Raw genomic sequence first — 21,665 nt, 5'->3', positions numbered from 1 at the left:
GTAGCGACAGGGACAAGGCCTAGGGGCCGCTCGGACCCCCTCCCCTCCCCCTCCCCGCGGCCTCCGCCCGGCGCGCGCTCCCCGCCCCCACCCCAACCCCCCCAACGGCCGGCACCCAACGTCCCCGGCGCGCGTCCCCTCCCCCGCGCCGCACCCACATCCCCCTTACCGGGGTCGCCCTGGCAGGCCCCGGCGGGCGCCCCCACACCCCGCCCTGTTCGTGTCGGCGCCCCGGCTCCGACTCAGTCTCCTCCCGCTCCCTTCTCGCCCCGCGACCTCCTCACCAAGCTTTTTCCTCCGGCCCCGGCGCCGCCGTTTGTGCCAGCCGCCCTGCGCCGCACAGCGCGCCATACCCCGCCCCCACCGCGCGCGACGCCCCGCCCCGCCTCGCCCGTTGGGCACGTGACCGCGCCCCAACGGAGGCAACGGCGCCTGCGCAGACCTGAGCCGCGCTGGGCGAGGAAGTTCGGGACAAGCCCCCAGCCAAGGAAAAAGGAAACAGGGCTCCGTGGCCGACACGAGGTTCATTTGCATCATCCTCCGCCCCGCCCCCTTTGCGCGGGAGGGGGATCGCAGTGTGAGGGGCCGGGTCTGGGAGGGGGCGTTTCCTGCATGTTGGAATCAAGTGGCGTTGGCGGGGCGGAGCACGCAAATTATGTGATTTACACGAACAGGCCCACCCCGCGTTCCCCCCCAGCGCGGGCACCGGGTTCGGCAGCGCGGTGCGCGTGACTTCATTTACAGGGTTAGCTCCTCCTCCTCCTCGCAGCCCAGGAACGGGGGTGAGAGATGGATAAATGGCTGCGCAGTTAGTTGGCAAATGTATGTAAATTCGCACGTCAGTAATTTACATAAGTATCTTTTATAACGGAGGAGAAAAAGTGCGGGATGCCCTTGAGAAAAGGGAACGCGGACTAGAAGGGATGTTGTGCCAATGTGTATTTTCAAGACCCGCTCCGCCCTGCCCCCTCGGGACAATCGTGGGAATCAGAATAAAGAACCAGGGAAAGTCTGGGCAACAGAGTGAGACCTTATCTTTACACAAAATTAAAAAATGAAACAAAAAAAATCCACGGAACGCTACAGAGCTGGGAACATTTTGGGGGACGAAGGAATATAAGGTCATTTTGAATGCCCCGCCCCCTCCACCGTAACTCTGGAGAGCTGGGACTCAAGGCTCCCGCGGGGTCGGTAAGGCGGACGCGGAGATGGGAGGGCGACGAGCAACTGGGAGTGTCTTCAGGGGGCTGCACCAGTCCCCAGCAGGCCACCTGAGGGCGTAGGGCGGTTCGGGTGAGCACAAGGACATGCATACTGGTATCTACACATGCGTGAGGATTGCACAAAAACCCACAGTCCTCAGGGCACACACAGGGTTCATGGCCACACAAGGGTGTTTCTTGTTTAGTTTTGTTTTTGAGATGGGGTCTTACCCTTCTGCCCAGGCTGAAGTGCTGTGGCACGATCACAGTTCACTGCAGGCCCAACCTCCCAACTAAAGTGATCCTCACAACTCAGCTTCCGGTGTAGCTGGGACTTCAGGTGTGTACCATGACACCTGGCTAACTTTTTCTGTTTTTTATTTTTGTAGATGGGGTCTCTCTGTGTTGCCCAGGCTAGTCTCCAACTCCTGGGCTCAAGTGATCCATCTGCCTTGGCCTCCCAAAGTGCTGGGATTACAGGCATGAGCCACCACACCTGGCCACACATGGGTGTTTAAAAGGAGCCAAATTCACACCGAAACACACACAGACCTCAGGGGCACACATGCACAGGCACACAAGCGGTAGTGAGTCACTGCCTCTGATTCTCAGGCATCAGGCATGCACAGACCGGAGGCCCACCTATAGGTCCAAATTCCCATCCCTTGGCCTTGATGTCCCAAACAATACCAGCCTCACCAATACACTCACCAATACAATCACCAAGGCCACAGAGCAGTTACAGCTATCAGCATCACACACAACCAGCACACATTCCTATAGACATCATCCCATACGCAGGTACTGGAAACATGTACACGTCACAAACACAGGGACATCAGCATGTTTACACACTTGCGCTTAGAACACAGATTGTCACAAACTGTCCACACAGTAACAAATTCCCTCCCTCCGCAACAGGCACCTGAGTCATCATGCTTGGTATACCCCACACCATGTCCAATCAGGAAACGAGGCCCCCAAGGCCATGCCAGTGGCTCACACCTGTAATTCCAGCACTTTGAGAGGCTGAGGCGGGTAGACCACCTGAGGTCGGGAGTTTGAGACCAGCCTGACCAACATGGAGAAACCCCATCTCTACTAAAAATACAACATTAGCCGAGCATGGTGGCGCATGCCTGTAATCCCAGCTACTCGGGAGGCTGAGGCAGGAGAATCTCTTGAACCTGGGAGGTGGAGGTTGTGGTGAGCCAAGATCGCGCCATTGCACACCAGCCTGGGCAACAAGAAGGAAACTCCCATCTCAAAACAAACAAACAAAAAACAGAAACAAGGCCCCCAAACACCATGACATTTGAATCTTCCATCAGGGACCTCTTCCATCTCCCTGCCATCTCAGAATAATGGAGGCCAAGACACAGGTGTAAACAATGCTTTATGGGGGTAGGGTGGGTGCTGGACAGGCCTCCAGGTAATAAATAACAGGTACTAGCAACAGCAGGGCCAGGCGGGGAGGTAGGGACAAATGACCCTGGTCTCAGGCTTTGGGAGCTCTTGGGGTATGGTTAGGGGTTCAGGGGAACAGAGGTTAGCCAAGACAGAGGAAGCAGCAGCAGGTACGGGATCCCCCTTCCCCCGTGACTCAGTCTTGCCCCAAAGCCAGGCCCCACCAAGGAAGGGGGACAGGTGGCGGCGCAGCTTCTCCGGGGCCAGGGCAGGTTGGGACATGGCCTCTCGGAGCCTGGGCCTGGGCCTGGGCCTGGGCCCCGGCCGGAAGGGCAGGGCTGGTCCTGAAGAACAGGTGAGCTGAAAGAGAAGGGTGTGGTGACCTGCAGGGTCCCTGGGGTCTGTCCAGCTGGTCTCTATCTCATTTCCAGGTATTTCCCTGCCCTCCTATCTACATCGGTCTGTCCATACCTTTCTTCTCCCAATTTCTACATTGTCTGATTTTCCGTCTCTCCCCTGCAGGTAATTTGGGGCTTGCGCTGAGGGTACCTGCATCTCCCTGTTTGTTTGCCTCAGAAAGCTAAGTCTGTAAAGCCACATTTCCACATCTAAATATCATGAATCTGGCTGGACGCGGTGGCTCACGCCTGTAATCCCAGCACTGTGGGAAGCCAAGGCGGGAGGATTGCTTGAGCCCAGAAGTTTAAGACCAGCCTAGGCGACACCACGAAACCCCATCTCTACAAAAAAATACAAACATTAGCCAGGCGTAGTGGCATGCACCAGTAGTCCCAGCTACCTGGGGGGCTGAGGTGGGAAGATGGCTTGAGCCTGAGAGGTAGAGGTTGCAGTGAGCCAAGATTGTGCCACTGAACTCCAGCCTAGGCAACAGAGTGAGACTGTCTCAAAAAAATAAATAGGCTGGGCGCGGTGGCTCACACCTGTAATCCCAGCACTTTGGGAGGCCAAGACGGGCAGACCACAAGGTCAGAAGTTCAAGACCAGCATGGCCAATGGTGAAACCCTGTCTCTACTAAAAATACAAAAATTAACCAGGCATGGTGGCAGGCGCCTGTAGTCCCAGCTGCTTGGCAGGCTGAGGCAGGAGAATCGCTTGAACCCAGGAGGCGGAGGTTGCAGTGAGCCAAGGTCACACCACTGCACTCCAGCCTGGGTAGCAGAGGGAGACTCTATATCTCCAAAAAAATTAAATAAATAAATAAATAAAATGAACCTGCCTTTGTATCTTTCTGAGTCCCTCTATGTTCCTGGATCACCCTGGCTCTAAGTCTCATTTCAGTGTTCCCCAAACTGGGGAGACGTTAGGTTACTGTTTCTCACTTTGGTTGTATATAGCATTAACTGGGAGCTTCCAGAAATGCTGAAACTGGCTGGCTCATGTCTTTAATCCCAGCACTTTGGGAGGCCAAGGCGGGAGAATCGCTTGAGGCCAGGAGTTTGAGACCAGCCTGGGCAATAGAGTGAGACCCCATCTCTATTTATGTTTTAATTAAGAAAAAAAAAAAGTCCTGAAACCACTTCAGAATCTCTGGGGTGAGGCCTGGGCATCAGTATATATATATATATATATATATATATATATATATATATATATTTTTTTTTTTTTTTTTGAGACGGAGTCTCGCTCTGTCGCCCAGGCTGGAGTGCAGTGGCTGGATCTCAGCTCACTGCAAGCTCCGCTTCCCGGGTTTACGCCATTCTCCTGCCTCAGCCTCCCGAGTAGCTGGGACTACAGGCGCCCGCCACCTCGCCCGGCTAGTTTTTTGTATTTCTTAGTAGAGACGGGGTTTCACCATGTTAGCCAGGATGGTCTCGATCTCCTGACCTTGTGATCCGCCCATCTCGGCCTCCCAAAGTGCTGGGATTACAGGCTTGAGCCACCGCGCCCGGCTGGCATCAGTATATTTTAAAGTTCTCCAGGTAATTCTAACGTGTGTCACTACCTTGGTGGGGAAATCAGTTTGGTGGGCCTTGACCAATTTTTAAATTCAAATAGAATAGGATAGAACAGCAAATATCAGAGTGCATCCTATATAGTAAGAATGTTCTATTGATTGGGCGGGTGCAGTGGCTCAAACCTATAATCCTAGCACTTTGGGAAGTAAAGGCAGGAGAGGATCACTTAGGCCCAGGAGTTCGAGACCAGCCTGGGCAACACAGACACTGTCTCTACAAAATTAAAACATTATTTAAAAAAAAAAATTTTTTTTAAATGCAGGTGCATCACCTGAGGTCAGGAGTTTGAGACCAGCCTGGACAACATGTTGAAACCCTGTCTCTACTAAAAATACAAATAAATTAGCTGGGCAGGGTGGTGGACACTTGTAATCCCAGCTACTAGGGAGGCTGAGGCAGGAAAATCACTTGAACTCGGGAGGCAGAGGTTTCAGTGAACCGAGATCACACCATTGCACTCCAGCGTGGGCAACATGAGTGAAACTCCATCTCAAAAAATAATAATAATAATTTTAAAAGATATATTATATTGGTTGGCTGGGCTCGGTGGCTTATGTCTGTAATCCTAGCACTTTGGGAGGCTGAGGTAGAGGATTGCTTGAGGCCAGGAGTTTTTGTGTTTTGGTTTGGTTTGGGTTTTTTTTTTTTTGAGACAGAGTCTTGCTCTGTCACCCATGCTGGACTGCAGTGGCGCGATCTCGGCTCACTACAACCTCCGCTTCCAGGGATCAAACGATTCCTCTGCCTCAGCCCCCTGAGTAGCTGGGATTACAGGCGCATGCCACCACGCTCAGCTAATTTTTGTATTTTTAGTAGAGATGGGGTTTTACCATGTTGGTCACCCTGGTCTCGAACTCCGACCTCGTGATCTGCCCGCCTCAGTCTCCCGAAGTGCTGCGATTACAGGCGTGAGCAACCACACCCAGCAAGGTCAGAAGTTTAAGACCAACCTGGCTAACAGTGAGACCATATCTCAAAAAAAAAAAAAAAAGAAAGAAAGAAAGAAAAGAAAAAAGGAAAAGAGGCCAGGCATGGTGGCTCCCACCTTTAATTCCAGCACTTACAGGAATGCTGAGGTGGGTGAATCGCTTGAGTTCAGGAGTTCGAGACCAGCCTGAGCAACATAGTGAAACCCCATCTCTTCAAAAAATAAAAATACAAAAATTAGCCGGGCGTGGTGGTGCACACCAGTAGTCCCAGTTACTTGGGGGGCTGAGATGGGTAGATGACTTGAGCCCAGGAGGTCAAGGCTGCAGTGAGCTGAGATGGTGCCACTGCACTCCAGCCTGGGTGACAAAGTGAGAACCTTCTCAAAAAAAAAAGGTAAAGGAAAAGAATATTATATTGGCCAACAGAGACAGAAAACAAATTGGTAGTTGCCAGGGGCTGGGGGAATGGAGAGTGACTGCTTAATAAGTATGGGGTTTCCTTTTAGGGTAATGAAAACATTCTGAGGCCAGGCACAGTGGCTCACGCCTGTAATCCCAGCACTTTGGGAGGCTGAGGCGGGTGGATCACCTGAGGTCAGGAGTTCGAGCCAGCCTGGCCAACATGGTCAAACCCCGACTCTACTAAAAATACAAAAATTAGGTGGGTGTGGTGGTGCATGCCTGTAATTCCAGCTATTCCAGAGGCTGAGGCAGGAGAATCGCTTGAACCCGGGAGGCGGAGGTTGCAGTGAGCCAAGATCGCTCCACTGCACTCTAGCTGGGTAACAGAGCGAGACTCTGTCTCAAAAAAAAAAAAAAAAAAAAAAAGAAAACATTCTGGAACAACACAGAGGTGGTGATTGCACAACCCTGTGAATGAACTGAATGCCATTGAATTATACACTTTGAAAAGTCACGTAAATGTATGTTATGTGACTTTCACTTCAGTGCCAAAAAACGAAAGAATACTGGTGGTAGGAAAATGTGTTTGAGTTTTATATGTGGGTGGGATCTTCTACAGTCAGTCCTAGATCAACACGTAAAATATATTTCTTCCTGCAGATTGCAGTCAACAAAGTGTGAGAAAGCCTTGCCTTGTTACATTTGACCTACTGAGGGCAAACTCTAGGACAGAGTCTCTGCTACGCCCTGAGGTGAAGAGGACACACCCATTCCTTTGAGCTCAGCCCAAAGATGGCTAAGAAGAAAACTTTAAAAACAGCCCTCATCGATCAAGTCTTGACCACAAGGCGCCATTCTGAGCACTTTCGTGAATTAACTTATTTCTTCTCAACACCTATAGAAGCAGGTGCTATTATTAGCCTCATTTTACAGATAAGCAAACTTCTTGCTCAGGCACAGCAGGTGCAAAGTGCTGGAAGGACAAGAGAGCACTTTCTGAAGACATCATCCTTGATTCCTCTCTCTCTTTCAGATTACACATCCGTTCCATCAGGAAATCATGTTGGCTCTGCCTTCCAAGTAGATCCAAGGTCTAACCACCTGTTCCCCACCTGTCCCACCCTGGAGCTGCCAAGGGCTGGGAGGGGATTGAGCATGAAGTATAGAAGGGAGAATTGGCAAGACATCACATCCCCCAGAGAGGGGGGAATGGGACCAAACCCTGCAGGGTTTTGAAAGCCCATCAAGAAGTTTGGGTCCGGGTGCAGTGGCTCACGCCTATAATCCCAGCACTTTGGATGCTGAGGTGGGTGGATCACTTGGGGCCAGGAGTTTGTGAGCAGCTGGCCAACATGGTGAAACCCTGTCTCTACTAAAAATACAAAAAAATTAGCAGGCATTGGTGGCCGGTGCCAATAGTCCCAGCTACTCAGGAGGCTGAGGCACCAGAATTGCTTGAACCCAGGAGCGGAGGTTGCGGTGAGCTGAGATCACGCCACTGCACTCCAGCCTGGGTGACAGAGTGAGACTCTATCTCAAAAAAAAAAAAAAAAAAAAAAAAAGTTTGGACCAAGCATGGAGGAACAAGTAGTGCTTCCTGGAGGAGGGAAGGAGGTTGCCAGGGAAAACAGGGTAGGAATGGTGTTGCAGGCAGAGGCCCAGCATGATGAGCAAGGGCCCAGAGGAATGGGAAGAACTTCAGTGTGGCTGGAGTGGCCTGAGAGGTAGGGAGACGGACAAGTGGCTGAGGCCGGTGAGGCTGGGCTGGCAGGGGCCAGTCCCTGCAGAGGGTCAAACACCAGGCTGAGGAGTTCCGCTGTGTCCTGGGACCCTGAGAGGCATGGATGGTTTTGAACAAGGGAGCGAGAGGAGCAGATGTGTGTATTAGAAAGACCCAGTGGCCACATCAAAAGGAGACAGGATTGGCCGGGCGCGGTGGCTCAGGCCTGTAACCCCAGCACTTTGGGAGGCCGAGGCCGGTGAATCACCTGAGGTCAGGAGTTTGACACCAGCCTCACAAACATGGCAAAACCCATCTGTATTAAAAATACAAAAATTGACCAGGTGCAGTAGCTCACGCCTGTAATCCCAGCACTTTGGGAGGCCAAGGCGGGTGGATCATGAGGTCAGGAGATCAAGACCATCCTGGCTAACACGGTGAAACCCCGTCTCTACTAAAAATACAAAAAATTAGCCAGACATGGTGGCGCGCGCCTGTAGTCCCAGCTACTCGGGAGGCTGAGGCAGAAGACTCGCTTGAACCCAGGAGGCGGAGGTTGCAATGAGCCGAGACCGTGCCACTGCACTCCAGCCTGGGTAACAGAGTGAGACTCCATCTCAAAAAAAAAAACAAAAAACAACTAGCTGGCCATGGTGGTACACGGCTGTAATCCCAGCTACTTGGGAGGCTGAGGCAGGAGATTCACTTGAACCCAGGAGGCGGAGGTCACAGTGAGCCAAGATGGTGCCACTGCGCTACAGCCTGGGTGACAGAGTGAGATTCTCTCTAAAACAAAACAAAACAAAAAAAATGGCTCACGCCTGTAATCCCAACACTTTAGGAGCCCGAGGCAGGCGGATCACAAGGTCAGGAGATCGAGACCAACCCGGCTAACACGGTGAAAGCCCGTCTCTACTAAAAAAAATACAAAAAATTAGCCAGGCGTGGTGGCGGGTGCCTGTAGTCCCAGCTACTCGAGAGGCTGAGGCAGGAGGATGGCGTGAACCCGGGAGGCAGAGCTTGCAGTGAGCCGAGATCATGCCACTGCACTCCAGCCTGGGCAACAAAGTGAGACTCTGTCTCAAAAAAATAATAATAAAAAAGATAGGACCAAAGGAAAAAAAAAAAAGATTGGCCAAAACTGGAAGACAAAGAGTCTAGGGAGGACATGCACCCTATTCCCTTCTCAGCCATTCCTCTGCCCGCCCCCTCGTCCTGTCCTCCACCATTTCTCCCCTGGACTTTGCAGCAGCTTCCTCTCTGGTGTCCTGGTGACCCCCTCCGCCCCTCACAGCCTCTTCTCTTTATGCAGGCAGAGGAACTCTATGAACCCCTGAATCGGATCCTGTCCCTCCTCTGTTCAGAAGCTTCCCGTGGCTCCCACACAGGGTATAAGCCAGAGGCTTCCCCAGGGCCTACGGGCCCTAACTGATCTGCTTCCTCCAACCCCTGACCCCATCTCATGCTGTACCCGCAACACACACACAGGTCCTCCATGACGCCCACACTGGCTGCTTCGGTCACCCTCACCCACGCCAGGCATGCCCCTCACTAGCAGCGTTGCACTTGCTGTGCTCTCGGGCAACGCTCTTGCCCCAGATCCCCACAGGCCTCCCTATCTCCCCTCCTTTACTCAAATGTCATCTTCTCAGTGAGGCTTCCATCATCTTGTTTAAAAGTACACTCTAGCCTAGGTGCGGTGGCTGACACCTGTAATCCCAGCACTTTGGGAGGCTGAGGTGGGCGGATCACGAGGTCAAGAGATCGAGACCAACCTGGCCAACGTGGTGAAACCGTCTCTACTAAAAATACAAAAATTAGCTGGGCGTGGTGGCACACACCTGTAGTCCTACCTACTCGGGAGGCTGAGGCAGGAGAATCGCTTGAACCCAGGAGGCAGAGGTTGCAGTGAGCCAAGATCATGCCACTGCACTCCAGCATGGTGACAGAGCGAGACTCCATCTCAAAAAAAAAAAAAAAGGATGGGTGCCTGTAATCCCAGCACTTTGGAAGGCCAAGGCAGGCAGATCACCTGAGGTCGGGAGTTCCAGACCAGCCTGACCAACATGGAGAAACCCCGTCTCTACTAAAAATACAAAATTAGCATGCCTATAATCCCAACTACTCAGGAGACTGAGGCAGGAGAATTGCTTGAACCCGGGAGGCAGAAGTTGCAGTGAGCCAAGATTGAGCCATTGCACTCCAGCCTGGGCAACAAGAGTGAAACTCCGTCTCAAAAGAAAAAAAAAAAAAGTACACTCTTGGCCAGGTGCAGTGACTCACGCCTGTAATCCCAACATTTTAGCAGGCTGAGGGTGGGTGGATCACTTGAGGTCAGGAGTTTGAGACCAGCCTGGGCAACATGGTGAAACCCCATCTCTACTAAAAATACAAAAAATTAGCTGGGCACGGTGGTAGTCACCTGTAATCTCAGCTACTCACGAGGCTGAGGCGGGAGAATCACTTGAACCCCAGAAGCGGAGGTTGCAGGGAGCCGAGTCGTGCCACAGGACTCCATCCTGGGTGACAGAGCGATACCCCGTCTCAAAGAAAAAAAAAGTACACTCCTCCACCCTATCCACCCATTTGTGCTTGTTTTATTTTTCTCCATAGTTCTTACCTCCCTCACTACTACATACTTTACTTATGTATTTCTTTTCTTTTTTTTTTTTTTTTTTTGAGACGGAGTCTCGCTCTGTCGCCCAGGCTGGAGTGCAGTGGCGCGATCTTGGCTCACTGCAAGCTCCGCCTCCCGGGTTCACGCCATTCTCCTGCCTCAGCCTCCCGAGTAGCTGGGACTACAGGCGCCCACAACCGCGCCCGGCTAATTTTTTGTAATTTTTAGTAGAGACGGGGTTTCACCGTGGTCTTGATCTCCTGACCTTGTGATCCGCCTGCCTCGGCCTCCCAAAGTGCTGGGATTACAGGCGTGAGCCACCGCGCCCGGCCCTTTTTTTTGTTTTGTTTTGAGACAGTCTCGTTCTGTCACCCAGGCTGGAGTGCAGTGGTGCATGGTCACAGCTCACTGCAGCCTCAAACTCCTGGGCTCAAGTCATCCTCCCACCTCAGCCTCCTGAGCAGCTGGGACTCCAGGTGCACACTACCACACCTGACTAATTTTAAACAACTTTTTGTGGAGATAAGGTTGCTTTGTTGCCCAGCCTGGTCTCAAAGTGATCTTCCCATCTCACCCTGCCAAAGTGCTGGGATTACAGGTGTGAGCCACTGCACCCAGCCGACTCACATCTCGTTTATCACCTGTCTCCTCCAAAGAGAATGTCAGCACCATGAGGATGGGAGTCTGTTTTACTCCCTGCTATATCCCCAGTGTCTTGAGCAGGGCCTGGCACACAGCAGGCGCTCAATAAATCGTTGGAGAACTATGAGTGGAAGGGTCAAGGTCTAGGGCAGGAAGCTGGCCTGGAGCTGCAGGGGACAGGCGGATTCCCTGTGGCCCGGAAGATGTCTCCTTTTTTTTTTTCTTTTTTGAGACGGAGTTTTGCTCTGTCGCCCAGCCTGGAATGCAGTGGCTAAATCTTGGCTCACTGCAACATCCACCTCCCAGGTTCAAGTGATTCTCCTGCCTCAGCCTCCCGAGTAGCTGAGAATATAGGCATGTACCACCATGCCTGGCTAATTTTTGTATTTTTAGTAGAGAAGGGGTTTCACCATGTTGGCCAGGCTGGTCTCGAACACCTGACCTTATGTATCCCCCCGCATCACATGCAACCCCTCTGCCTGTGTCCCCTCATCCCACCCTGACCCCTCTGCCTGCCCTATCCCACCCCTGATCCCTCTGCCTGTGCCCTGACCCTGGCCCTGACCCCCCTGGGCCTCTCCCCTGCTGGCTCTGACCCATCTCCCCCAGTCTCCCAGTGCTTCCCCATCTGGTCCTGACCTTTCTTTTTTTTTTTTTTTTTTGAGACGAAGTCTTGCTCTTGTCACCCAGGCTAGAGTGCAATGGCGTGACCTCAGCTCACTGCAACCTCCACCTCCTGGGTTCAAGCGATTCTCCTGCCTCAACTTCCCAAGTAGCTGGGATTACAGGCACCTGCCACCACACCCGGCTAATTTTTGTATTTTTAGTAGAGACGGGGGTTTCACCATGTTGGCCAGACTGGTCTCGAACTCCTGACCTCAGGTGATCTACCCGCCTCAGCCTTCCAGAGTGCAGGGATTACAGGTGTGAGCCACTGTGCCCAGCCTGGCCCTGACGTTTCTGAGCTGTCACTGTCTGGAAGTGGGTCTGTCCCTCCACCCCTACCCAATGAACTGCCTCCGCCCACCTGGGCCTCCCAAAGCACTGAGATTACCGGCCACTGCGCCCAGCCAGATGCCTGCTTTAGCTTGTGTGCTTTTGCATCTTTCTCTCTCACTCTGTTTCTCTTGCCATGACATGTTCAGTGTCTATCTCCACACCACCTCCCCCATTCCCAGGAGACCACCCTGCCTCTCTGAGCCCCCAGTGTCCCACCTGGCTCCACAAGGCTCAGCAGCCACACGGCTGAGGGGCCACGGCCTGGGCACTCCGAGGCTGCCGAAGCTGGCGGAGGGACGCGTCCCCGTACTGGATGCCGGATCCCATCCTCTCGGGGTCTAGCTCGCCTGTCGGGGAAGGGGAGAGGTCAGCACTGGTGGCCTGGAGACCCCCAGGCCTGCCCTCCGCTCCCACTTGGGCCGGTCGGGGCCTCACCTGAGTCAATCTTGTTGAGGATGGTGCGGGCACACTTGAGGAACGCCTCTTCCACGTTCTCACCTGTGAGAGCGCTGGTCTCCAGAAACATCAGCTCTGCAGGGGCACACACTCTGAGGTCAGGGCCCCAGTCAGTCCCCACCCTCCACTGAGCTCTCACCTGCTGACTCTCATCCTGTTCCTCCAGTGTTCCATCTCTGCTTACCCTCACCTCAGGCCTCTGCGCATGCCATTTCCCTGCCATTGATGTCCACTTCCCCATATGCCCACCCAGCTCTTCCTTCAGAGCTCAGCTCACACAGCTCCTCCTCCAGGAAGTCCTCCCTGACTGCCTAGGCTGGGTAAGGTGCCTACTTAGGGCTCCCACAGCTTCTTGTGGCCCCCTATCCTGGCCCTGACCCCTCTGCTTGTGCCTCCTCATCCTGGCCCCAACCCTCTGCCTGGGTCCCCGTTGTACCCCCCAGACCCTTCTGCCTGGGCCTGCCCCATTCCACCCCTGACCCCTCTGCCCATGCTCCCCCATCCCATGCAACCACTCTGCCTGTGCCCCCCAAACTTGGGCTTGACCCCTCTACCTGGGCTCCCCATCCCACCCCAACCCTCTGCTCACGCTCCCCATTCCATGTAACTCCTTTCCCTGTGCCCCATCATCCCACCTGACCTCTCTGCCTCTGCCTGCCTTATCCCAGCCCTGACCCCTCTGCCTGGGTTCTCCATCCCACCCCAATCCCTCTGCCAGCTCCCCCAATCCTGGCCCTGGCCCCTCTGGGGCTCTCCCCTGCTGGCTCTCACCCCTCTCTCCCGGTGCTTCGCCGTCAAGCCCTGACCTTTCTGGGCTGTCACTGTCTGGCAAGCGGGTCTGTCCTTCCACCCCCACCCACTGAACTGTGAGCTCCATGCAGGTTGGGCCTAGGGCTGTCTCCAACACTGTGTCCCTAGCACCATCTAGGACAGGCACAGGCCAACCAGAGTTACCCATCAGCCTCGTGACAAGGTCCCACAGTCAGAAAATCAGAGCTGGATTCACACCCACACCTCTCTGATGGCAAAACCTCCTTTAAAACCTGGAGGTTGCAAACCAGGGGAACATAAGCAGATCTCAAGCCACCAGATGTGGGTGGTTTGGCCAACACAATGTTTTCAAATGAGTTTATACTTGCAAACCCTTTTTCTTTGTTTTTTTCTTTGAGACAAAGTATCTCTCTGTCCCCTAGGCTGGAGTGCAGTGGTGCGATCATAGATCACTGCAGCCTCGAATTTCTGGGCTCAAGTGATCCTCCTGCCTCAACCTCCTAAGTAGCCCGGACCACAGGCATATACCACCACGCCCAGCTATTTTTTTTTTTTCTTTTTTTGTAGAGGTAGGGTCTCCCTCTGTTACACAGGCTGGTCTCAAACTCCTGACCTCAAGTGATCCTCCTACCTTGGCCTCCCAAAATGCTGGGATCACAGGTGTGAGCCATTGTGGTTGGCCCTTGCAAGCCTTTTGGTGTGGGTTGTCAGTATGCTGCACTCCCCTTAACACTAGTGCCTGTTACTCTAGGATCTACCCCATCCCATCTCCTATATTCAAAAATGTGCCTTTTGCCGGGTGTGGTGGCTCACACCTGTAATCCCAGCACTTTGAGAGGCTGAGGCGGGCAGATCACAAGGTCAGGAGTTCAAGATCAGCCTGGCCAATATGGTGAAACCCCGTCTCTACTAAAAATACAAAAGTGTGTGGTGGCGTGTGCCTGTAGTCCCAGATACTCGGGAGGCTGAGGCAGAAGAATCACTTGAGGCCGGGCGCCATGGCTCACGCCTGTAATCCCAGCACTTTGGGAGGCCGAGGCAGGCGGATCACGAGGTCAGGAGATGGAGACCACAGTGAAACCCCATCCCTACTAAAAATACAAAAAATTAGCCGGGCGCGGTGGCTGGCGCCTGTAGTCCCAGCTGCTCAGGAGGCTGAGGCAGGAGAATGGCGTGAACCCGGGAGGCGGAGCTTGCAGTGAGCCGAGATTGCGCCACTGCACTCCAGCCTGGGCGACAGGGCTAGACTCCGTCTCAAAAAAAAAAGAAGTTGCAGTGAGCCGAGATTGCACCACTGTACTCCAGTCTGGGTGACAGAGCAAGACTCCGTCTCAAAAAAAAAAAAAAAAAAACTGCTTTTCACCCAGGGCCATCTGGGATTGCAATCTCTACATTAAACCAATACCCGGGAAGGTGCGGTAGGAGGGAAAAATAGATAAAATAAAATATAATAAAATAATTAATTAAACCAATACCCTGTGCTGCCTCCCCACTGTAGGCGAAACCTTAGCAGCCAATATTAATGTAGCACCCGCTCTGTGGCAGGTGCTGAGGACTTTCCACAGACAATCTCCCTTAATCATCACAGCACACTGTGAGGCGGAAACACTGTGATCCCACTTTCCAGATGAGGAAACTGAGAACCAGCGTAATCACACAGCTCACTGGGGTCAACACTTAGGGATTTTTTGTTTGTTTTTTGTTTTTTTTTTTTTTGGAGACAGGGTCTTGCTCTGTCTCCCAGACTAGAGTACGATGTCGTGATCACAGCTCACTGAAGTCTTAAACTCTCAGGCTCAGGCGATCCTCCTGCCTCAGCCTCCACTGTAGCTGGGACTACAGGTATAAGCCACCACACCCACCTAATTTTTAAAATTTTTTGTAGAGATAGGATCTCACTATGTTGTCCAGGCTGGTCTCAAACTCCTGGGCTCAAGCAATCCTCCCACTTTGGCCTCCCAAACTGCTGGGATTACATGTGTGAGCCACCATATCCAGCCAACACTCAATTTTGAACCCAGACCTCTGAACCTCCACGTTCCCCTGCTGGGCACAGCCACTCAGAGCCAGTAAACCCACGGTCCCTGTGGACTGTCTACCCCCACCACCACCTGGTCCACGACACAGCCCTCACCATTCTCCTGGGCAAAGCGGGAGGCCTCCAGGAAAGTGACCTCCCGCTCAGGGTCCAGGTCCTTCTTGTTGCCACAGAGGATGACCACGATGTTGGGGCTGGCCAGGGTGCGGGCATCCGTCAGCCAGGCAGCCAGTGAGTTGTACGTCTCCCGGCTGTGGAGAAGGGAGAGGGGAGGGAGGCAGTGCAGAGAGGAGCCACCCATGCCCTGCCCCACCCACCCACCCCGGGCACCCACCTGGTGATGTCGTACACCAGCAGGGCTCCAGCTGCCCCTCGGTAATAACTCCGCGTCACCGACCTGTGGGGCCAGGGGGACCCAGTCACCCCCAAGGCTGGGGTCTGCCCCGAGAATGCCCCCCTCTGCAGACAGAGACTGGTGGCTCGGAGGCCCCCCTTCACTGCTGGCCCATCCCCCAAAACCTGGCCTTGGTTGGGTCGCCATGCAATTCCTCTCTGTTCTTGCATCCTTGCAGTCCCTCTCTCTTTGCCTCTCTCAGCTTCCATCTCACTTAGCTGGCCAGCTGCCTCTGTCTGTAAGTCTCCCGTCTTTGTCTCTCCCTGTCCCTGTCTTTCCATCGGTCTCTTTCTCTCTATGTCTCTTACATGTGTGTCTTTTTGTAATTTTAATTTTAATTTGTCTGATGGTCTTGCTCTATAGCCCAGGTTGGAGTGAGTGGCACAATCTCGGCTCACTGCATCCTCGAACTCCTGGGCTCAGTCTCCCAGGGGAGGGATCCTCCCACCTCAGCCTCTGGAGTATCTGGGACTACCAGTGTGCACCACCACACCTGGCTAAGTTCTTAATATTTTTTGTAAAGATGGGGCTTTGCTAGGTTGCCCAGGCTGGTCTCCAACTCCTGGGCTCAAGTGATTCTCCTGCCTTAAGCTATGGGTCTTTTTTTTTTTTTTTTTTTTTTTTTAGTAAGAGTCTCACTCTGTCTCCCAGGCTGCAGTGCGCCATGATCTCGGCTCACTGCAACCACTGCAACCGCCACTTCCTGGGTTCAAGCGATTCTCCCACCTCAGCCTCTTGAGTAGCCAGGATTACGGATGCATGCCACCACATCGGCTAATTTTTGTATTTTTCGTAGAGATGGGGTTTTGCCATGTTGGCCAGTCTGATCTCAAACTCCTGACCTCAAGTGATCCGCCCACCTTGGCCTCCCAAAGTGCTAGGATTACAGGCGTGAGCCACTGTGCCCAGCCCTACGTGTCTTTTTTTTTTTTTTTTTTTTTTTTTTTTTTTTTTTTTTTTTTTTTTTGAGACGGAGTCTCGCTCTGCCGCCCAGGCTGGAGTGCAGTGGCCGGATCTCAGCTCACTGCAAGCTCCGCCTCCCGGGTTTACGCCATTCTCCTGCCTCAGCCTCCCGAGTAGCTGGGACTACAGGCGCCCGCCACCTCGCCCGGCTAGTTTTTTGTATTTTTTAGTAGAGACGGGGTTTCACCATGTTAGCCAGGAGGGTCTCGATCTCTCGACCTCGTGATCCGCCCGTCTCGGCCTCCCAAAGTGCTGGGATTACAGGCTTGAGCCACCGCGCCCGGCCCTACGTGTCTTTTATGGATTGATTGATTGATTGAGATGGAGTTTTGCTCTTTCACCCAGGCTGAAGTGCAATGGCGTGATCTCAGCTCACTGCAACCTCTGCCCCCCAGATTCAAGTGATTCTCCTGCCTTAGCCTCCCAAGTAGCTGGGATTACAGGCATGCACTGCCACATCCAGTTAATTTTTGTATTTTTAGTAGAGATGGGGTTTCGCCATGCTGGCCAGTGTGGTATTGAACTCCTGACCTCAAGTGATCCACCCGCCTAGGCCTCCCAAAGTACAGGGATTACAGGTGTGAGCCACCGTGGCTGGCCCTATTTAATTTCCTATTTCTCCCTGTCTTTTTTGTTTGTTTCATATCTCTGGCTCTCTCGTGCTTACTTTTGCCTTCCCATGCATTTGTGCATTCGTTCATTCAACATTTTCTGAGCAAATCTCCCGTTTGCCTGGCCCTGCCCAAGCGCTATGCAACATCTGCTTATCATTGTCCTGCTGTGTCAGGTGGAGGCTCCTTCCCAGTGTAGCCAACTCTGCATTCTCAGTCTCACCAGTCTGGGTCCTTCTGGAACTCATGCAATCATTCCACAAGCATTTACTAAGCACTCACCGTAAACCTAGCCCATGCCACACACCTGTCTATCCTTCAGCCCGTCTCTCTGCCTCTGGGCTCTGTGCACCTCAGGCAGTGAATCCATACACAAGTATTAACTCAGCTACTATGCTGCCATAGATCACACTTTTCCACGGACCGAATTCCCTCTATTTCTCTCCCTGCTCTCTGTCTCTGTTTCTCAGACTCGCCTAAGGTTTCTATGTGTCGATCAACTTTTCTGCAGTCATTTCCTGAAGACCTACCATGTGTTGAGCCCTATGCATTTCCGTCTCCCTCTCCCACAACACGTCCATTTCTCCATTTGTCTTTTGGAAAGATGGGATTTCACAATGTTGCCTGGGCTGGTCTCAAACTCCTGGACTCAAGCGGTTCTCCTGCCTTGGCCTGTGTGTCTTCAGTTCCCTATTTCTCGCTGTCTCTCGTTCTGCTCCATCTCTGTGGCTCTCATGCTCACCCTTGCCTTTCCATAAATCTATGCATTCATTCATTCATTCAATGTCCAACTACACCTGTCCGACTTGCCCTGTCTCCCTCTCTGCCTCTGACCTGTTTCTCTGTGTCTCCTCACCTCCTTTATTTATTTATTTATTTTTGAGACAGAGTCTCGCTCTGTCACGCCAGCTGGGGAGAACTGGTGCAATCTTGACTCACTGCAACCTGTGCCTCCCAGGTTCAAGCAATTCTCCTGCCTCAGCCTCCCGAGTAACTGGCATCCACCACCACAGCCTAGCTAAATTTTTTTTTGTATTTTTAGTAGAGACAGGGTTTCACCATGGTGGCAGACAGGTCTCGAACTCCTGACCTCAAGTGATCCACCCGCCTCAGCCTCCCGAAGTGCTGGGATTATAGGTGTGAGCCACTGTGCCGGGCCTCCTTACCTCCCTTATCATTCTCTTCAATTCTCTTAGTCTCTGTCTCTCTTGCTCTTTTCCTTTCTGGGTGTGTGTCTCTCAAGTTTCCCCTTCTCTTTCTGTTTCAATGTCTCTTAGTCTCTATCCCTCACCCCCTCCCCAAGCCACTTTTCTCTATCTCTTTTTCTTTCTTTGAGATGGGGGTCTCGCTATGTTGCCCAGGCTGGTCTCGAACTTCTGGGCTCAGGCAATCTTCCCACCTTGGCCTCCCAAAGCACGGGGATTACTGGCATGAGCCACTGCATCTGGCCCCTACCTCTTTTTCTTCCGCCATCTCTTTCTCTCTCCAGTACTCCCTCTCTCCTTGGATATATATACCTGCTAACTACAGTGTCTCTTCTCTCTCTCTCTGCCTTGTCTGCCCTCTCAGTGTCTCCAAGTGACTCTACACACACGTCTCTCTCTCTCTTTCCCTCTCTCTCTCTCTCCTCATCACCTTTGGGAGCCCAGCCCACCTACCGAAACCGCTCCTGGCCAGCCGTGTCCCAAATCTGTAGCTTCACAGTCTTCCCACCCACGTTGACCACCCGGGATCCAAACTCCACGCCGATCGTGTGGTTGGAGTCCTGTTTGACTGGGAGTGGGAGGAACAGAAGGGGCAGTGCAGGGAGAGAGGAGGCAGCTCAGAGGATCCCCCATCCTCCAAGGCCTTCTCAGTCTCTACAAACCCATTCTCATTGCTGGAGTGACTGAGGTCAAGGAGAACCTAGTAAAGGACATATGACAAAGCAAGGACCAAAAAGCCAGGACTGGACTTGTACCTATGGCCAGCCCTGCCCTCCCCACCAGCTGCCCACCAGCCCACACCATGCCCATAGCCACAGCTCAGGGTTCCCAGGACCACTGCGGGAAACTCACACTTATTCTCAATGAACTGATGAAGGAGACATGATTTGCCAGTTCCTGCACTGCCAATCACCAGGAATTTGAAGAGGAAGTCTGACCAGATGGAGCCAAAATCAGGGATACCCACAGGGAGAGAAAGATACAGGGAAAAAGATGGATTCCAATCCAATCTGTCTCTCTAACCGTCACAGTTAGAGGGAGAGAAACAGACATAGGCAGAAACAAACCAATAGGTAACAGTAACAGATAACTCTTATGTAGTACTTGCCATGTGCCAGGCACATTCTATATATTTTTTTCAACTTTTATTTTAGGTTCAGGGGATACATGTGCAGGTTTTTTTTGTCCTTGTTTTTGTTTTTTCGAGACAAGAGTTTCACTCTTTGTTGCCCAGGCTGGAGTGCAATGGCGCAATCTTGGCTCACCGCAACCTCCACCTCCCAGGTTCAAGCAATTCTCCTGCCTCAGCCTCCCGAGCAGCTGGGACTACAGGCATGCGCCACCACGCTCAGCTAATTTTGTATTGTTAGTAGAGACGGGGTTTCTCCATGTTGGTCAGGCTGGTCTCGAACTCCCGACCTCAGGTGATCCGCCCACCTTGGCCTCCCAAAGTGCTGGGATTACAGGCGTGAGCCACCGTGCCCAGCCCACACGTGCAGGTTTGTTACATAGGTCAATTGTGTGTTGTTGTGGGCCAGGAACAGCTCTAAAGGTCTTTACTCACATCAACAGCTCACATCATCCTCAGGAAAACTCTATGAGGGAGGTAGCCTAAAAATTATTCCCCTTTTCCAGATGAGGAAACAGGCCAGAGAGGTTAACTGACTTGCCCCAAGTGACAGAGCTAGGCAGAAGTGAGATTCAAACTTAGGCCGAGGGCTCCAGAGTCCATCGCTAAAGTCTCTTGAAAGCTATTTAAACAAGGACTACCAACTAGCCCTTGTTCCTCTTCACCTCCTACCACCCTCTGACTCATTCACTCCACTATAGCTCCTGACCTTCAGTCTATTCCCTGAAAACGACAAGCTGGTTCTCACCTCAGGGTCTTTGCACTCTTCTCTTCTGTATTTGTTGAACGAATGCAGCTCCCTCTGACTCCTAAACCTGCGCTTCCCCCGCCTCCAATCACCACCTCCTGTGCTGCATCCCTACTGATTTTCCACTTCCCGACCTCTCCTTCCCTCCCTCTGCCCAGACCCTGGCTCCATTCTCATGCATAAGCCCCACCCCTTGCCACTAAGTCCTGCCCCTAACTCAAGAACAGCCCATACCCAAACCCATTCCAGAGCTCTCTCCAGCCAGATCAACCCCAGGGTCCCGAGCTTCCATCCAGTGTTCCCTCTAGCCCATAAGCCCGACTCCTGCCATTCACGCAGTCAGCCCCGCCCCTTCACTCAGGCTCCGCCCATATCCATTAAGGCCCACCTCTTCCCTCAGGGCCTCCCTGAACCCCTAAGTACCAGCTCCCTCAAATCCCGCCCCAGATCTATTTAACCCACGCACCAGACCTTCAGGCTCCACCTAAATCGATTAAGCTCAGCCTCAGACCCACTAAACCCCTCCCAGCATCCACTTAGGCCCTGCCTCCATAACACCAGACCCCGCCCCCTGATCTACAAAGCCCCGCCCATTCCCACAGGCCGCATCCTCCCGGGGCCCAGACCCAGGACCCCGGCTTCGGCCCACCACCCTCACCGTAGGTCTCGGCCATGACTCGGTCGCGGCCGCTGAGGGCCGCAATATGGCGCCGCAGCCGCGCCTGCTCCTCGGCTGGCAGCCGCTCCACTCCGGCTACAGCCCCGGCTTCTTCCTACTCCCCGGGCCCGGCACCGCCACTTCCGCCTCCGCCCCCCTCCAGCGCGACCCGCTCCAGCAGCTGGATACCAGACCACGCTTTCCGAAGGGCGGGATTGGTGGACTCGCGGGCAGAGGGCGGGACAAAAGGCGCGGATTGGTGGCATGAGAGGGGCCCAGCCCAAAGGGGCGGGGCCGAGGCCAGCGATTGGCTGAGCAAGTGGGAAGGGACGTGCAGAGCTGCTTTGCCGAGCCGAGGAACGGATTTAGTCTGGAGTCCGGGGGCAGAGTCGAGTCTCCGGATTGGATTGGAGCGGACTTGGGGGAGGGGATACGAATGCAAAGAAGGGGGCACGGGCAGAATTGACAGAAAGAGGCTGGAAGAGGAGCTGATCTTGAGCTGGCGGGAGCGGTTACTGGTCTCAAAGGCAAAAAGGAGGAAAACTCGGAAGATAGGCGCAGGTTACTTCCCGCCTCCCTTTGCAGATAATCTTCCAAGAAAACCTTTGCTGTGCGATTTATATCCTCCGCGTAGTCCCATTGGCTCCCTCCCACTGGTCTAGAGAGGACACTACAACCCCCTAGTTGGGCTGCTTAGGTTTTCCTTTGCTTGTGTCAGAAACCTAAGCTTAGGAGCCCTCCTACCGCACACGGCTTTCATCAGTGAAACACTGCCTAGCAACCACTGACGTTACCAT

The 21,665-nt window shown here is 53.2% G+C and overlaps 1 protein-coding gene and 1 long non-coding RNA gene across 7 annotated transcripts; both read right to left on the bottom strand.

Annotated features, from left to right (window-relative positions):
• Positions 1-1,010: 1,010 nt before the first annotated feature.
• Positions 1,011-21,149, bottom strand: RAB4B (RAB4B, member RAS oncogene family). Of its 6 annotated transcripts, none has more exons than XM_077982883.1 (8): positions 20,869-21,013; positions 19,186-19,266; positions 18,787-18,901; positions 15,495-15,557; positions 15,257-15,411; positions 12,331-12,426; positions 12,112-12,242; positions 1,011-1,271 (listed from the first exon to the last, which is right to left on the bottom strand). In XM_077982883.1, the coding sequence occupies exons 1-7, from the start codon at positions 20,882-20,884 to the stop codon at positions 12,127-12,129; spliced, it is 642 nt and encodes a 213-aa protein (XP_077839009.1). In that variant the 5' UTR covers positions 20,885-21,013; the 3' UTR covers positions 1,011-1,271; positions 12,112-12,126. The 6 variants fall into 6 exon arrangements, 5 of the variants coding, with proteins under 5 accessions (XP_077839009.1, XP_077839008.1, XP_028698642.1 ...); XR_013410689.1 differs by lacking the exon at positions 1,011-1,271 and adding an exon at positions 2,582-3,550 and having other exon boundaries at positions 11,842-12,242; XM_077982882.1 differs by lacking the exon at positions 1,011-1,271 and adding an exon at positions 2,582-2,969 and having other exon boundaries at positions 12,331-12,478; positions 15,222-15,411.
• LOC144337507 (uncharacterized) lies at positions 15,853-18,422 on the bottom strand. Its single transcript, XR_013410696.1, has 2 exons — positions 16,808-18,422; positions 15,853-16,473 (listed from the first exon to the last, which is right to left on the bottom strand). It is a non-coding gene; the product is annotated as an uncharacterized LOC144337507 (long non-coding RNA).
• Positions 21,150-21,665: the final 516 nt, after the last annotated feature.

The sequence above is a fragment of the Macaca mulatta genome, chromosome 19 (assembly GCF_049350105.2).
Source record: "Macaca mulatta isolate MMU2019108-1 chromosome 19, T2T-MMU8v2.0, whole genome shotgun sequence".
NCBI classification, from domain to species: Eukaryota; Metazoa; Chordata; class Mammalia; order Primates; family Cercopithecidae; genus Macaca; species Macaca mulatta.
This window is presented reverse-complemented; position numbering and strand designations above follow the sequence as displayed.

Excerpts from the sequence above, each read along its gene's own strand:
- RAB4B (XM_077982882.1), bottom strand. Across the intron at positions 15,412-15,494 it reads CTGGTGTACGACATCACCAG|CCGGGAGACGTACAACTCAC; the intron begins GTGGGTGCCCGG and ends CCTTCTCCACAG. Across the intron at positions 12,243-12,330 it reads CCTCAACAAGATTGACTCAG|GCGAGCTAGACCCCGAGAGG; the intron begins GTGAGGCCCCGA and ends CTTCCCCGACAG.